The sequence below is a fragment of the Pygocentrus nattereri genome, chromosome 3 (assembly GCF_015220715.1).
Source record: "Pygocentrus nattereri isolate fPygNat1 chromosome 3, fPygNat1.pri, whole genome shotgun sequence".
Lineage (NCBI taxonomy): Eukaryota > Metazoa > Chordata > Actinopteri > Characiformes > Serrasalmidae > Pygocentrus > Pygocentrus nattereri.
The window spans coordinates 19,591,297-19,607,023 of record NC_051213.1 but is presented as its reverse complement, the minus strand read 5'-3'; the positions used below and the strand labels follow the sequence as shown (position 1 = coordinate 19,607,023).

Genomic DNA, 15,727 nt, shown 5'->3' with positions numbered 1-15,727 from the left:
AAATGCTTCATAAACTGTTACGCAACTTTGTGAAATCCATTTTTAACAGCATTTTATCTAAGACAGACTGATATAATGGGTGAGCTGTCAGGTTTAAAGTTCACCCAGCTCATGTTTTCAATGGCTGACTCACCCAGCGGCTGATAGGACAGCTTGATCTTTCGGTACCAAGAGAAAGAGAGTCTCTTCAGCTCCTCTTTATCATGGAGAGGGAAAACCTGGACAAGAATCCCCTTGGACTGTAACCTACGGACTGGATGATGCAAAAGTATCCATTGAAACACTGCTTTTTAGTGTTTTCTCACAAACTATTATTAATATGTGCTAAACATAAGAAAATCTAAAATGAAACACAATAAAAAGACAAATGCTTTAGACAAGTTTTAGGACACTCTTCAAGGTTAACTTACTGACTGATTTTCCAGGGTATAGTTTTACTTTGGGGTACCCAGGAACATACTTCTCACCCTTCGCCCGTAAAGTGTCCAGCTCATGCTTGATAATGTACTGACATTCTGCAATGCTAAGGAAGCCATCTCCATCACCTGAAATAACGCACACAGGAAATAACAGTGGTTTCAGTGCTGTTGTGCCCTGAAGGGTTTGAACACGGCACTGAATTTACGCAACACAATAGAAGAATTACTTTCTCTCCTTTCCAGAAGTACATGCATCAAAATTCATAATGTAACTTTGCTTTTCTGTTTTTTCAGGGCCCATATTCTGCATTTTTCTTGTATTTTATCTTCTCCATTGAGGTATACTTATAACGTGTGTATGATTTTATGTGCCAAAAACATAATTCATTTTTACACGATAATTTTTCTACCTCTATTTATCCCATACAATTAATTACGCTGTTTTTAATAGTGATTTCACAAACTCTTTTATATAAAAAAAATAAATAAAATTAGCTTTTCCAAGATATAAGCCCTTTAAATGACATGATTGTGACCTTGAATAGATTTTAAAAAGTCATATGCAAATCAAACACATTCAGAACCATCTGACTTTTTCTGAGGCAGTGGCCCATGTACTGCCTTAGTTTATGTTAATGGCTCTCTTTACCTTCAAAGTCTTTGAAGCTTTCTCGGTTTGCATATGTGAATCCTCGCATGGTGCCATCATAAAACTCTTTAAAAAGTCCCACATCCTCCGCCCCACTCAGGAGCCTCTGCCAGGTAGAGCCCACAAGGAACACTTTAGGACTTCTCTTCTGCTCATCCTGCCCACTAACCTGCAGCTGCTCTACCAGCAATTCAGCTCCTATGTAGAAAAAGCAAAAAAGCAAGCGAGCAAATAAAAAAATAAATACTTTTTTTTTTTAAAAATCACACAACATAATGATAAGAAATTATTAGAGAACCAAAGACAAAAAATTATTTACAAGAGTAATTTATCTTCCATAAATCCAACTGATGATAAAGCTTGAATATGAACATTTAGGAGCAATAAAAACCTTTCAGTCAGTAATTTCTATAAATGATTCAACAGTTCTGAGAGTGCCTTACACGTGTCTTTAGAACTTTTACATCCACCTGCCAAATTGTAGTCATACTTATATTGGAATATTTGATTTAGGAAAATACATGGATCAAAGCTCAATGCCCACAGTCTCTGGCCAGAACAAATTAGAAAAAAACCCATCCAAAGAAACTTAGAACACAAAGCAGATTTTTCACAAAATGTTCTGTCAAGCTCCAAGCCCCATCATACCATAGCAGGGGTATTACCTCCATTTTGCTGCTTGTCTTTTATTCTGTTTAGTAACCAAGTGATGGCCTCTGCTTCAGTGTTCTCGGCCAACTCCAGCACCACCAGGGGGGCAAACGAAGAACCATCACTGTCAGAGACTGACAAGCTGCTTTGCATTTTCCCTGATCCCTGTGCAAGATACAGACGAGAGGGACAAACAGTGAAAAACTCATAAATAAAACAGGTGCAAACAGAAAGCACTGGGTGAGTGTTCTTTTCAGATGCGAGTGCATAACAGACGTCCACACCATCTGAATGATATTCAAATAGATGTATCTTACTGAACCCATGAACCACCGCTTGTGAAAACCTACACTGGACTCATGCAAATTTCCTGCAGTGCACCTCAGGTGTAATTCATTACACACATTACAGGATTTGACTAAATGTGTTTTCTCTTTCTGTGAAATTAGATCTAGGTTAACAGTGCATGTACTTATAGCTACAGTAGGTGCTAAAGGTTACATAAACGCAGTCTGATTGACACTTCTGTTAAATACATGCTCTAATAATGACCAAATGTGTTCATTCAAAATGTGCGAATTAACTCAATCATATGTGCCTTTCACAGTATTTTCAAACAATACTCTGAGCAGTCCCAGTTTAACTGTACGTTTTGTAGGTTTTAGCAAAAATAAGAGAATAAACTTAAATATGCTATTTTCCTGCACATTTTAATGCATAAGTTTTAATCATTTAGAAATGAAGAAAGCATAAAATATATAATATGTCATAGACTTTGCACAAGCCATAATATACTTATTCTTCTCCAATATGTTAAACAGCACATAAACAGTAATTGTGCATTAAAATGTGCCGAATTGTTTGTGTATATATATATATATATATATATATATATATTTATATTGAGTGTGTGTATAATATATATATATATATATCTTCCTACAAGTTACAGCATTTTATTTTAAATCATAGGGATCCCAAAAAGAGAAAAATAGCACCTGTCAGACTGCCAGACTTCAGTTCTTCAACTGTACTAAGATGATCTACCACAGCTCTAAAAGTTACTCAGCATTTAAGTGGTTACAAACTGATCTGACAAGCTCGGGCTTCAGTTGAGTTCAGCACTTTTACCACTAGACTATGGTTTCATGAGGCTGCCTGTCTCAAGTAAAAACCAGGGGGAAGTACAGGGAGGTGACTGTCTTTTGAACCACAGAATGTACTAATATCTAAGAATGCAATAGATCTCGGCTGAACCTGCTAAGTAACGCTGTGTGTGTTATGGTGTGGCGACGATCCCACTATGTAAACACTGGAATAGCAGAGCTACTAGTTAGGTTAACTAGCTAGGTTAACTAACCTACGTTAACGCCAGTGACAGAGTTGGGAGCAGCATTCGTAAAGCTAAACGGACAGCTCAGTGTAGAAGACCCCTAGCACTACAGTACGTACACCACGCGCGGGGAACAAGTTTGAAAAAGAGTTGCTCTGGTGTAATTCCGAAAGGATCTGTCGGCCTGAAATGTGCCTAAATGAGTTTTCTCGATGCAGGGATGACAGGGCGGAGACAAGAAGACATAGACAGCCGGCCCGAGATTTGCTTTGCTGTCGCTCTATCAGCACAGCTGACACGTTTAACATAGCTGCTCATGCGTTATACAAGATCTAGGTACCTCAACCACGGCGCTATAGAGAGGAAAAGAGCCGAACCTGAAAGAATATACAACATGCTAACCTAGCTAGCCTAGCTTGCTAGCTACTTACAGTGTTATCCGGATGCACCGCAGCACTTCGGGGTAGTTACTGTCTCCACCCCTTCTCCTTATTCCTCACACAGTGACATTTATTATCAGAGTTATGAAACAGCAGCGCGACTCTGACGCCACACACTTTATTTCTTTCTCCGTGTGTCCGCAGCGGAAAACAGCTGCAGGTTAGCCTGACTTTAGCTCCTCCACGTCATCGACACCACAAGCAAGCCAGATGAAGTTCAGGGCTTGTTCACCAACTACACACACACACACCCTCAGCAGACCCTCAGGCTACAGCCTGCAACGGTACAGAACTTTCCCCAATGATCCACACAGCGAAACTGATGGGATATTTCCCAGCTTGACAATTTAAAGGGACCCTTATCATGGAAAACTAAGCCAAACAAAACAGACTCTTCTGAATTCAGGGCTCTTGTGATGTCAAAAAACCTTTCTTTTTAAACATTTCTGCATATTCAGCCTAAAGCGTTTTGGTCCCGCCCACTTAAACTGAAATTAGGCACAGATTGCAAAGTTCAACGAGGACGACCAATCAAAACAGAGGTCATTTACATATATCCGTCTTAAAGGCACAGTAACAGAAAACTCCGGTTTAATTTTAAGAGATAAGGAGAGAGTGGAAAATAGCCATGTAAAAAGCGACCGTTTTCGGTGCACACAAAAGTGACCCTGAGGGGAAAAATAGTAATTTAAGTTTGACAGAAATTTTGTATTCCAGCATGCCGTGAAGTCAAAAAATAAAATAAAGAGGCGGCATAAGCATTATTTTCATTTAACACTGTTTAGTGACTACTTCCAGGGTGTGTTAAATGTATAGCTTTTCTGGAATTTAAGATGAAAATGAGACGTGTGTGTGTGTATATGTATGTATGTATGTATGTATGTATGTATGTATGTGTGTGTATGTGTGTGTACGTGTGTGTTTGTGTGTGTGTGTCTGTCTGTGTATGTATGTGTGTGTGTGTTTGTGTGTGTGTGTTTGTGTGTGTGTGTGTGTGTGTGTGTGTGTCTGTCTGTCTGTCTGTCATTGTTTATCCTTTTTTCCTCAGCTCGCCTCTGGACCAAAGTTCGCGGTGACGTCCCGTGTGACGTGCTGCCCGTAACATGGCGGAACGAGCGGTGTGTTCGGATCCGGGGTAAGAAAGAGAGCGAGCCGCAGATTCACAGCATGAAGACGCGTTTAGGACGAGGCTTCAGAGCACAGCTGAGCTACTGTTAGTGTGTCTGACCGCAGCCGGGCGCGTGTTGTTATAGCTACCGAAGTCAGAGTGGCTCTGAACTGCTGGTCTTCTTTGTTATTGCTGTAACAGTCGGTCAGTGATGGAAACGCAGCAGCAGCAGCTACATAACAGCGTTTGGTACATTCAGTCAGAGAAAGTTTCAGGAAAGTTTGTGCACTACCATACCTGCCGTGTCACCTGTGTAGCCGTAGCTAATAGTTAGTGCTTTGCTATGTGTTTATCAGCGGAGGCGGTTACTCAGTGAAAGTGGAAGTATGTGGCTAAAATGACTGGAGTGAAAGTAAAAATGACTTCACATTTAAACAAGTATATCAATGTATAAACCAGTCCTCGAACTCAAATTAGCGTAGTTGTGAGCGATATCATTTCACAGTGATATGAATTTAGTTGAATTATCTTATAAAAAAAAAATCAAATGTTTGATGTTTAAGATTTGTGACGTACTCTGAAGGTCTAAATGAAAATTAGTAAAAAGTGCACATTTTCTCTTGGAAATGTAAATGAGAAACAGTACCTGTATTCAGTTTTAATAATAGTCGGGTGAAGTACAAATCCTCCAAAATAATACTTGAGTATAGTGACAAAGTACGAGTACTGAAGTATTTTCCACCCGTTTATTGTTAATAACTTTGTTTTCCTTCCAGTCATCCTGTCCTTTAGAACAGGCAAAAGTATTGCAAATAACTTTACTGATACGATGAAATGAGAATAATGCAAACTAATTTCTATTAAATCATTAACAGCGCAGAGCTGAAATCCTCACATTGTCTTGGCTTGAGACTGGCACACCGTGTTCTGGCGTTACTTCGTATTCATAGTCTCTTCTACGGTTTTGTCAAATTCCTGGACACAGCCATGAGGTAAATTGTTTGTTCCACTGGTGAAATGCTAACGTGCTTTTTAACGTGCTAAACCTGTTGCTTGGTGGCCTTGCTGCCTGTGTTCAGTCCTGTCAGTGCATCTCAGTGGCTCCGGCCTTTGGCTCTTATACGTCTTCAGGCTGGTTGATGTCTCACTGTCTGCTGTGCTGGTTGATTCCATCATTTCCTTCACAGACTGTGATCCATGAGCTTGACCTAATGCCATTGCTTCCTAGTTGGTTGAATGTTTTGTTTTGGTGTTTTCCTTTTTGTACATGGTCATGCGCTTGTAAGAAAGTTTGTGAACCTTTTGTACGTCTGCATGAATGGCTCTAAAACATCATCTGATCTTCATCCAAATCTGAGTAATACATTAATGGGTGAGAAAGTTGGACCCTTTGTAGGGACAGGAAGTGTTCAGGTTGTTGCCATAAAGAAAGTTCTAGTAATAAATGAGGGTTCACATGCATTTTTTCCATCAGTGAACTATTAATGCTGTCTGATCAGTAACTGTAAGTTGTTGCATGTGTTGTATGTAAACAAGTCTGCTTTTACTTCAGCTATTATTAGGAATTCAGTGAAGATCACATTGCATTAGAAGCCATTCAGTAATTGCAAAGAGATCACTAATCTCTTCTTACAACTGCAACATATCGCTGCTGTCGGAAAAAAGCCTCATATCTCCAAAATGGTAACTTTACAGGAGAAGGAAAAAACATACTTTACTTTTAATGGAAATCAATGGAACCAGACGTTTTCCCAAGTCATTTTGGGACGTTTCTTTTAGTCCGATCATCATGAAATTAACACACAATGTAAACAACAACAGGCTTTTTCAAATTATGTCAGAAACAGAAAAACAACAAAACTGGAGATACAAGGTTTTCTTCCGACAGCAGCGATATGTAAAACTTACTAAACTCTAACCATTACTAAACCATAATTCCTTAACATTGCCCAACATCAAAGAATCACAAAATGTTAAAAAAAAAAAAGATCTAAGAATGAAAAGATTATTTTAAAAAATCTTGCAGGTCATGGTGGATCACCAGCTGGCTGCCATCTTGGTGCCCCTCATCTCAGTGCAAACTGAAGGAGGTAGAGGAGAGAATGCTTCAGCGTGAGTACTAGCCACACTCTTCTCAATCTTCTATTATGTCCGAACAACAGCCTATAAAAACTGGTAGTTACTGAGCTGAGCAGACATTTGCAGTTATATCTTTGAGTCTACATTTTTCGTGAGCTACGTTCACCTGCACAACTGTACATTAGCTATAATCTGTCAAAACTGACAAACATATTAACTACTAAATAATTCATTAGTTACTCAATAAAAGTAGCATTAAAGATGTAACTATTTGAGTGAGTAAACATACTAATGGTTGCTATACAGTAAAGAGCTGAGATTGATATGTAAGCCAGTCAGTTGACATTAGCCCAAGACAATAGTTTAGTTAAAGCCTAAACTCTCTTGTAGATGCACTTGTGCTATCATTCAGCAATGGCAGACTCTGGAAATGGTAGTCCTGGACTTGTCTAATCTAACAAGTAGCTACTTTATTTATATGTACTGGCTGCACATAACCAATTAGGTATATAGGCCACTGTTGTCTTCTAAAACAAATGTAAATATCCCCTTCCTTTGACTGTGACTCTCTTTAGCCCTCAAAAGTAAGTTTTCCAAGCAATTTGTCCACATCTCCAATGACAACAAGCTGTGGACGCTTGTGTTCCATGGCGGCGTGGAGGGTAAGACGCCTCTGGTGCTGCTGCATGGCTTTGGTGGAGGAGTGGGTCTCTGGGCCCAGAATCTAGATGCTCTGTCCCAGCAGAGGCCAGTATATGCCTTCGACCTGCTGGGCTTTGGGCAGAGCAGCAGGCCTCATTTCAGCACAGACGCCCAGGAAGCTGAGCTGCAGTTTGTGGAGTCCATAGAGGAGTGGAGGGAAAAACTTGGCTTGGAGATCATGATCATGCTGGGCCACAACTTGGGAGGATACCTGGCAGCAGCCTATTCACTTAAATACCCTTCCAGGTTAGCAGTTTAAGCTTTCTAAGGATTCGGTTTCATTGTGTCCATGTGTATTATTTGTCTTACATATTGTTTTTATATTTTCCTTATTGCACATTATGATAAAAGATGATAATATTACTCAAACAGTGCTATAGCAGTCGAACAGTTAGAGAAATAGTCCATCATTGTATCTGCATTGTATTGTTGTATTATTACCATAGGCAGTAATTTCAGCACTTGCTGACTGAAGCTTCACAAGCACCACAAATATTAAAAATTCTGTCACTCAATACCAAACTTCAGTACCTTTAGTTTGTAGTCTGTATTCTGTTTTATCAGAGTCAGAGAGCGAATATGTATGTTTGTTCCGTAATCTAGACAGGAGACTGGCTGATTAAAATGTTGTTAACATCAGCAGTCTGTTTAACAAACACAAGCACAAATAGCAGCAGTATCTCTAAACATCCCCGCTACATAGTTTTCAAAATCTGAGAATGCTGGGTTTGAGTGGAATTTGGGAGCATTTTATTTTAAACGTACTAAAACAAATTGAAGAATTTGTGTCATGTCTTTTCCTTCTGAAAAGCTGATTTTTTGCTACCAATATAAGTTTTATTAAATCTTTTTGCATCATTTTCAGACACGTTCTATCTACATGTCATGTACAAAACTGGTGCCTGAGCCTAAACATGCACTGTTAGCTGGAGTAAGAATATTTTGGAACTTCATTTATTAACACCACTGTCATCACTGAGCTTTAATTTTCTGTTTTGTCTTGAATTTGTTGATTGCTCTATTGTTTTACTGTGAGTTATGAAACCTGAGCCTCATAAGCCCGCAGTTAGTGGGCAGAGCTACATGCAGTTTGCAAGGTAATCTGCAATCCTAATAAATCTAATCTTGAATTCAGTTGCATTTTGGGCATACATTGCGGTCAAATCAAGGCACATTTTATGTTATAATATATACACATATATGGTGTTGTTGATATGAAAAAAAAAATCAACAATACCTAGCTCTACTTAAATAAAGACTCACTTTAAGTAGATGCTGTTAGGCAATTCTGTGAATAAATATTTGTGTGCAAAAATATGCAAACAGCCCTTTTAATTATTAAATATTCAGGTGTTTCAGCCACACCTGTTGCTTACAGGTGTATAAAATCAAGCACTTGGCCCTGCTATCTCCATTGACAAACACTGGCAATAGAATGAGTCATGCTGTTGAGCTCAGTAACTTTAAACGTGGCACTGTCATATGATGGCACCTTTGCCACAAGTCAGTTCATGAAATTTCTGCCATGCTGTATCTGCTCCAGTAAACTATGTGCTATTAATGTGAAATGAATGCATCTAGGAAATAACAGCCTAACCACAAAGCAGTAGACCACAAACCCATAGAGTGGCTCTGCCAAGCGCTGAAGCACGTATAACATAGAAATTGCCTGCTCACTGTTGCATCACTCCATACGAGTTCAAAGCAATATCAGCACATGAACTGCATGTTGGGAACTTCTTGAAAAATGCTTTTCCATGGTTAAGTAGCTGCACATAAGCCTAAAATCACTGTGTGATGCCAAGCTGGTGTTGGCTTGAGTGACATACAGTATGCCACCCACTGGGCTCAGGAGCAGTAGAAATGTGTTCTCTGGAGTGTTGAATCACGCTTCACTATTTGAGTTTTAATGGTACAGACCTGGGTGGCGTGAACAGAGCCCTTAACTGAACCCTACTGAACAAAGTTGGGATGAATTGAAATGTCAGTTGCCTACTCATCCAACATTACTGCCTGACCTCACTGGGTGGGAGGATCCATATTCATGCTCGTGGTTTTGGAGTGGAATGTCCAACAAGATCATATAGATGTGATGGTCAGGTGACCACTATTGTCTATATAGTGTACCTAGCAGATACAGCTGATTAGGTTGAAAAATGATGGGATGTACCTTTAAGGCGGTATTAATACTGTCCTGCTTTGTGTGGCAAATATAGGTTTCCTGTAGATTCTGGAAAAATCTGTACATTTTGGGAAATTTCATTCGTTAATCTGCCTCAAATGAGTGCTGAAAGTTTTGTTTTGTATCTGCTACTGTTCTGCTTTTCACATTATGCCCCTGCTGGTATGCTTTGCATAGAATTAAGGCATAAAGATTTTAATCTTGAAGCAATATTAGTTGTTTGTCTTTGAAAGGCTGTTCTCCTCTGTAAAGTTATCTTTCTTTTTACTTTTTCTTTCCTTGGGCATTTTTGATAAATATCTCATGGATCATATTCCACATTCTCATATCAGACAATCTCACCTCAGGTACTGGTAACATGTACATGACCATGGACCAGACTTGAACCAGTCTGCTTTTCTTATATTGCTGCTGTTTCTCCGTTTTTCCTTTTATTACTTACTTCTCTATTTGTTAACTGCTAATACAGTTTTTGTTTATAAAAGCATTTAAGCATTTTGAGAGGGAGCGCTGAATAAGAATTTAAGAAGCAACTTTGAATATATTCAGAGTTAATGTGTTTGGCATGGTTTTATGATCATCTTTATTCTACACTTTTTTAGTTTTTGAAAAATTAATCCCTGTACAGTTTCAGTAATTCCAGGATTAGACTAAACTTGTTGCATTTGTTTCTTTGATATTTGGTGAAGTAGTGAGACAGTGAAGTAAATTTCAGTTCTGTTATGTTTGCTGATGTACTTCAGAGTAAAACATCTGATCCTGGTGGAGCCGTGGGGTTTTCCGGAGCGACCTCAGCCAGGGGACCAGGATAGACCGATTCCTGTGTGGATCAAAGCCCTTGGGGCCATGCTGAGCCCCTTCAACCCTCTGGCTGGGCTTCGACTGGCAGGACCACTTGGTAGGACGCCTTTAAGACTCTTATCAGAATTAGATGATGCATAAACATGCACTGAACACACTTCAAATGAAAATTCACCATCAACAGATGGAAAAAATCAGTGTCTTCACTGTAAAGTCACTGAATTAAGACCACAGTGTCCTAATTTGTCATGCTGCAGTTTTTGCCTCCAGAATTTACACCATGAATAACTGTTGAAGTGTAAGTATAAGTATATATAAAATTTATAGGATGTATAAATATTAAGTTATTTTGATATTATCTCATTTTCTCTCTTTAAAATCAGTATTAGTATCTTCCACAAAAAATCACATTACATCCTAGAACATAATAATGATACCTTTTTTGGACAGTCTTTGTTGTTTTTGAAATCCATGATAGAGGTTCTAACAGAACTAGATGTTCTGGACAAATTTACACCTTGTCCTGGTCTTGCTCTTTAGTGCTAAATTACAGTTGTCATTTACCACGGAACCTGGAGTCTGATTGCTGATTGGTGAATTCTGCTGATAGTTTTATGTCTCATTTATTAACTAATGCAGAGATTCTGCCTGTCACTCTTTATGTGCTGTAGATTTATTTTGAGTGTTTCTGTAAGTCGTGCTATTTTATGGGATGCCTTTTTGTCACCATTTAGGCCCTCTTCTGGTGCAGACTCTGAGACCAGACTTTAAGAAGAAATTTGATACTGTGTTTAATGACAACACAGTCACAGAGTACATCTACCACCTTAATGTCCAAAGCCCAAGGTGCATTTGTCTTTTTTTTTCTTGTATTTGCTTTCCCCTGTGATGTCTCCGGTTCACCTCTGTTGCTGTCTGAATAAAACCATCACACTGTATTTTCGTATTTCTGCTACTTGTACTGTTTCTGACATGCTTGCACTCATAAGCTCCTAATAACTGTGTTTTTATTTGTAGTGGTGAAACAGCCTTCAAAAACATGACCATTCCATATGGCTGGGCCAAACGGCCTATGTTGCAGCGCACTGGCCTGATTCACAGTGACATCCCCATTACCGTGATCTATGGGTCGCGCTCCAGCATAGACGGCCACTCTGGCAATTCAATCAAAGAAATGAGGCCAAACTCCCATGTGGAGATCATAGTGAGTTCTTCGTCCTGCTCTTTTCTTGCACTGCAGTTTATTCAAATAAGAGTTTGTTTGGAGCTGTTGTCCTGAAATAAAGGTTTGTTGTTAGCTTTAGGTGTATATGTTTTTACAGAAGCTGTAATATAATAAAATAAATGAATTCTAGTTTGGTCAAAGGGACAAGCAGAATTTACAGTAGTCATCATTTCCAGCAGCACAGTATTTAGACTAATAGTAAATCTAAGTAATACAACAAAAAACGTTTTAAGCTTTAAAATTATTCTTGTTAGAGTTTGTATGATATTGACCATAGACAGTGAATACTGTGTCCATCTGTACTTCAAGCAGTGCTATTTTGGGTTTTAAGTATAGTTGGAAAATAAATTTTAAAAATTCCCCATGCAGTCTGTTTTTTGTGCATAATCATTATATGAATGAAACCCAACACAAGAGCTTGTACAGAAGTACTTATAGATTTAGAAACCAAATGCGAACAGTCAATAGGTCGCTTCCTCTGTTTCCGTATTTCTAAAATAGCAAGATTATTGGAAAACACAGATAGAGCAAGCAAATAGCTCAAAAAACACAACATGTATGAATCTTTAACCTGACTGTATGGTCTCCTTTACCCTGGACTCCTCTCTATCTCTGTGTGTCTGTCTGGTCTCTAGGCCATAAGAGGAGCAGGACACTATGTTTATGCTGACCAGCCAGAGGACTTCAACCACAGGGTGCTGCATGTCTGTGAAACAGTGAGTTGAAGGGTGGAGACGAAGACTTGCTGTGCCTGTTTATTCCTTCTCGTTTATCCAATATCAGTACAGCCTTGTATAGAGAAGTGATCTTCAGACTAGCACAAGTCAAAAGAGCTGATCATAGTGCCTTTATACTTGCATGCCACAGTGCTGTACTGCCTCTTCAGTGTGTCCTTCATTTCTTGATTCATACCTCTGGATACTCTGGGCTTTCTGATAACTGGAAAATCTAGACATATTTATTAGTATAAGTATTAGGGCTGTCAAAGTTAATGCATTGATTAAAGGCGTTTTGCAATAATTATATTAATTTTTGAATGCCATTAATACATTTTCCTAGTGTGATCCTTCCATAGTTGTGCAAGGTGAAGCCCAGCTCCATATACACTATATTGTATTGAAAGATTCTGCTTTTGTAGCTCTGTTGTTGAAATACAGGTTTGAAATGGCTTTTAGAGCAATACCTAACAAAAGCAATAGCAAGGTGGTAAGCTCCAGTTCCTCTCAAGAGCCTCCAGCGTAACAAGAATCTGCATGTTATATGAACAAGTGAGAGCAAGAGGCTACAGTGGACTGTATGTCATACATACATTCATTGTTTCTAACATGAAGACACTAATGCACTCAGTGAATGTCTGATGAAATTTTGTAGCAGAGTCAAGTTCAATGTGACCTGTTCAGACCTTCCTGCACGGTCCAGTTCTGTACCATGCTGCATATGGCCAAGATATACAGTTACAAATAGCACAAAATCGTGTGTTTTAATTGCAATGGAGTACACCTGCTAAAGTACATATTTTTATTGTTTAAAAAAAGAAAAAAATTAACATACATAAATAAATAAATACATGACATTCTCTTGGCCTTTTAAAATCTTGCTTACATAATCACAGCATCTTATTAGGTTGATTTCAGCAGTGCCTAAACTAAAGAAAGAACAGATGTATCCAGATGATGATTGGTAACCAGGTAACATGGTCCAAATTCAAGAGCTGTAATATTTAAGATATTTTGTTTTTTACTACCTCACAAATGACATAACTGGTGCAACTCTAAAGCAGTTTCTTCAAAGCAGGCAGGGTGAAGCAAACATGCATGCTTTGTGCTTTTCTTTGTGCAATTTACGTGTACTATTTTATTTTTGGTACGCACAACAGAGGTTGGGCATTTTTGCAGTGCTGAAATGGCAAGGGATTGAATTCCAGAGGATACATTTATTGTAGAATTCTAAATTTAACAGTGTTTGTATTTTGTGAAAGATAAAATGATTTATTTTTGTGTATTAAATCTATTAAGCACATGACTAACTATAATTAGGTTGTCTTCATGTCCAGTTGGAATATCAGTCAGAGTGCGATGATTAATTACTGTGCCAAATTCCCAATAAAGTGAAATGGACAATCTTGTTATAAAAGAATAAAATCTTCTCATATAATTCATGGGTTCGCTTGAGATTTTTTTTTTCTTCATAAAAACATGAGTGTAGAACAGTGTTACTATTATTTTATTAGTGATTAGTATATCATTATCTCTCTTGCCATTGTACAGCAGACCAGTTGGCCCATGCTGACAGTGAAGCTCAGGGTAGTTCAGGGCCTGTGTAGACTTATCTTAGCAAAACAATCTTTGTGTGAGATCAGATTGATCTTTGGAAGGCACAAGCAGAGCTCCTCCTACTCAGCCATGTTTTTGAAAATGGCTCCTGGCCGCCTCAACATTCTTTTCCTAATGAGTCATTTAGCCCAGTCTGTTGTCGTGCACACAGTGTGACTCGTGCATACAGCTGGCAGAGCGTGTATTTTAGGTCATAGATCAAGTACTACAATACATAAAGCAAGCTTCATAACTGTCAAGAGCACAGTTGAAATGGAGTTCTGCACTTAAGATCTGTCAGACTTATTGCTTAAGCAATCAACTTAATCTCCATCAGCTGCGTCTGTAGGATATGGTCAGTTTCTGCAGGCAGTAATTTTGACGCATTTCACGGTTTGACACAAATTATTGCCTGTCGTAAACAACCAAACATTACAAATAGAGAATACATTGAAAAAGACTGGAGTTATCCTTTAAGAGCAGAACTGAGACTTGAAATGCAAAGGAAGAGTATTTTCACCGTCTGTTCCTTGCAGTTCTCTGAAAACCAACATTCATGATGGTAAGAGATGAGTGTAAGCCAAGGTGTGAAAAATCATATGCTCTCCTGCATAGCCACAAGAGGGCACAAGTAGACATTGCATGCATATTGCTTGCCGCACAGGGAGAGCAAACAGTTAAGCTAAGAGCAGTGTTGAGTCATGATCATGTCTGTTACATCAGTATGACTCCCTGCACAGATGCGTCCAAAAAAAGCATATAGTGTGTAAAACGTAAAAATAAAAAGAGAAAAGGTACAGAGTTGAACTACGTGATTTGTTTTCATTCATTTGCAAAATTAATTGCACAGTTGTATAGATTTTCATCTCTGACTGGCTTTGAAAATGTATATACAGTACTGTGCATCTGAGGAAATGTAAGCACTGAGCATGGATTTGTTCAAAAACACGAACACTAGAATAAAAACTAGTAAACACAGTTGTGTTTTGTGTGTGTTAGCTTAAGTCCAGTATTTACACTTACCATCCAGTGCTTGTTGCAGCTAATCAGTCCATAATTAATTAATCACATATATAATTAAATTGAATATATAAATAATATTTTAAAAACACTTTTATGTGTATTTGTAATCACTCTTGTTATATAGCGTCTTTACAGGCAAAAAACCTGCTGAGATAAATAGTTTTAAACGTTTCAAGACTTTTTACACAGTAATGTATTTTATTTTTATTATGTATTTTGACTTGATATCTTTATACTTTTCAGTACTTCAATTCAGCATGGCTTTACCTCTGGACACTAAAGGCTTCCAGAAATAAATGTATACAAATATAGACCATGTTTGTTTTGTAATTTATATTTTACAAATTCCCAATTTTGGATCATTATGTGAAAAGCCTGCATGATGGATATACAGTTGTATGCTAAAACACTTTCAAATTTCATGTTTTGTTGGCACATCCTCTACAGAATTCATACTTAAATATGGCATTTTCCTGAAAATTGTAGCACATCATTTTTATTTAGTGCTGAATTTAGCATATTGGACAAAAGTTAAACATAAGACACACAATATGCTATTACTTTTGCACAGGCCACATTTTATGCTTTGTTTTTTCCCCAGTCTGTTAGATTTTGTGTACATATCTTAAATTTTGTGTATATATCTCACAGCTCACTGTAAACACAGTTGGTTGCTAATTGGAACACAGCGTAACTGCACAGCAACCACGTTTTCTCCTGTCCTAATGGGAGTGGTCAGACATGAGAAAGCCAGTGGTGACGGACGACGGCTGATGCTGGAGTTCTGTTCCTATTGTGATGCA

At 38.3% G+C, this 15,727-nt stretch overlaps 2 protein-coding genes across 5 annotated transcripts in view; one reads left to right on the top strand and one right to left on the bottom strand.

The window, feature by feature from the left end:
* ano10a (anoctamin 10a) overlaps window positions 1–3,904 on the bottom strand; it is a 32,497-nt gene extending 28,593 nt beyond the window's left edge. Inside the window, exons 1-5 of the mRNA XM_017700401.2 lie at window positions 3,484–3,904; window positions 1,734–1,884; window positions 1,069–1,266; window positions 411–545; window positions 134–253 (exon numbers count right to left, since the gene is read on the bottom strand). Of these exons, the coding sequence (XP_017555890.1) occupies window positions 134–253; window positions 411–545; window positions 1,069–1,266; window positions 1,734–1,872 (592 nt within the window). The 5' untranslated portion in view covers window positions 1,873–1,884; window positions 3,484–3,904. The remainder of the gene's footprint in view (window positions 1–133; window positions 254–410; window positions 546–1,068; window positions 1,267–1,733; window positions 1,885–3,483) is intronic.
* Window positions 3,905–4,507: 603 nt separating this feature from the next.
* abhd5a (abhydrolase domain containing 5a) lies at window positions 4,508–13,747 on the top strand. Of its 4 annotated transcripts, none has more exons than XM_017700402.2 (8): window positions 4,508–4,627; window positions 5,476–5,592; window positions 6,627–6,712; window positions 7,255–7,627; window positions 10,307–10,461; window positions 11,099–11,210; window positions 11,382–11,568; window positions 12,225–13,747. In XM_017700402.2, exons 1-8 carry the CDS (start codon window positions 4,596–4,598, stop codon window positions 12,312–12,314), a joined length of 1,152 nt encoding a protein of 383 aa, XP_017555891.1. In that variant the 5' UTR covers window positions 4,508–4,595; the 3' UTR covers window positions 12,315–13,747. The 4 variants fall into 4 exon arrangements, with proteins under 4 accessions (XP_017555891.1, XP_017555892.1, XP_037393189.1 ...); XM_037537292.1 differs by lacking the exon at window positions 4,508–4,627 and adding an exon at window positions 4,638–4,705; XM_017700406.2 differs by lacking the exon at window positions 4,508–4,627 and adding an exon at window positions 4,643–4,804.
* The last annotated feature ends 1,980 nt before the right edge of the window (window positions 13,748–15,727 follow it).

Excerpts from the sequence above, each read along its gene's own strand:
- abhd5a (XM_017700402.2), top strand. The coding sequence starts at position 4,596 with ATGGCGGAACGAGCGGTGTGTTCGGATCCGGG. Across the intron at positions 6,713-7,254 it reads AGAGGAGAGAATGCTTCAGC|CCCTCAAAAGTAAGTTTTCC; the intron begins GTGAGTACTAGC and ends GACTCTCTTTAG. Across the intron at positions 11,569-12,224 it reads ACTCCCATGTGGAGATCATA|GCCATAAGAGGAGCAGGACA; the intron begins GTGAGTTCTTCG and ends TCTGGTCTCTAG.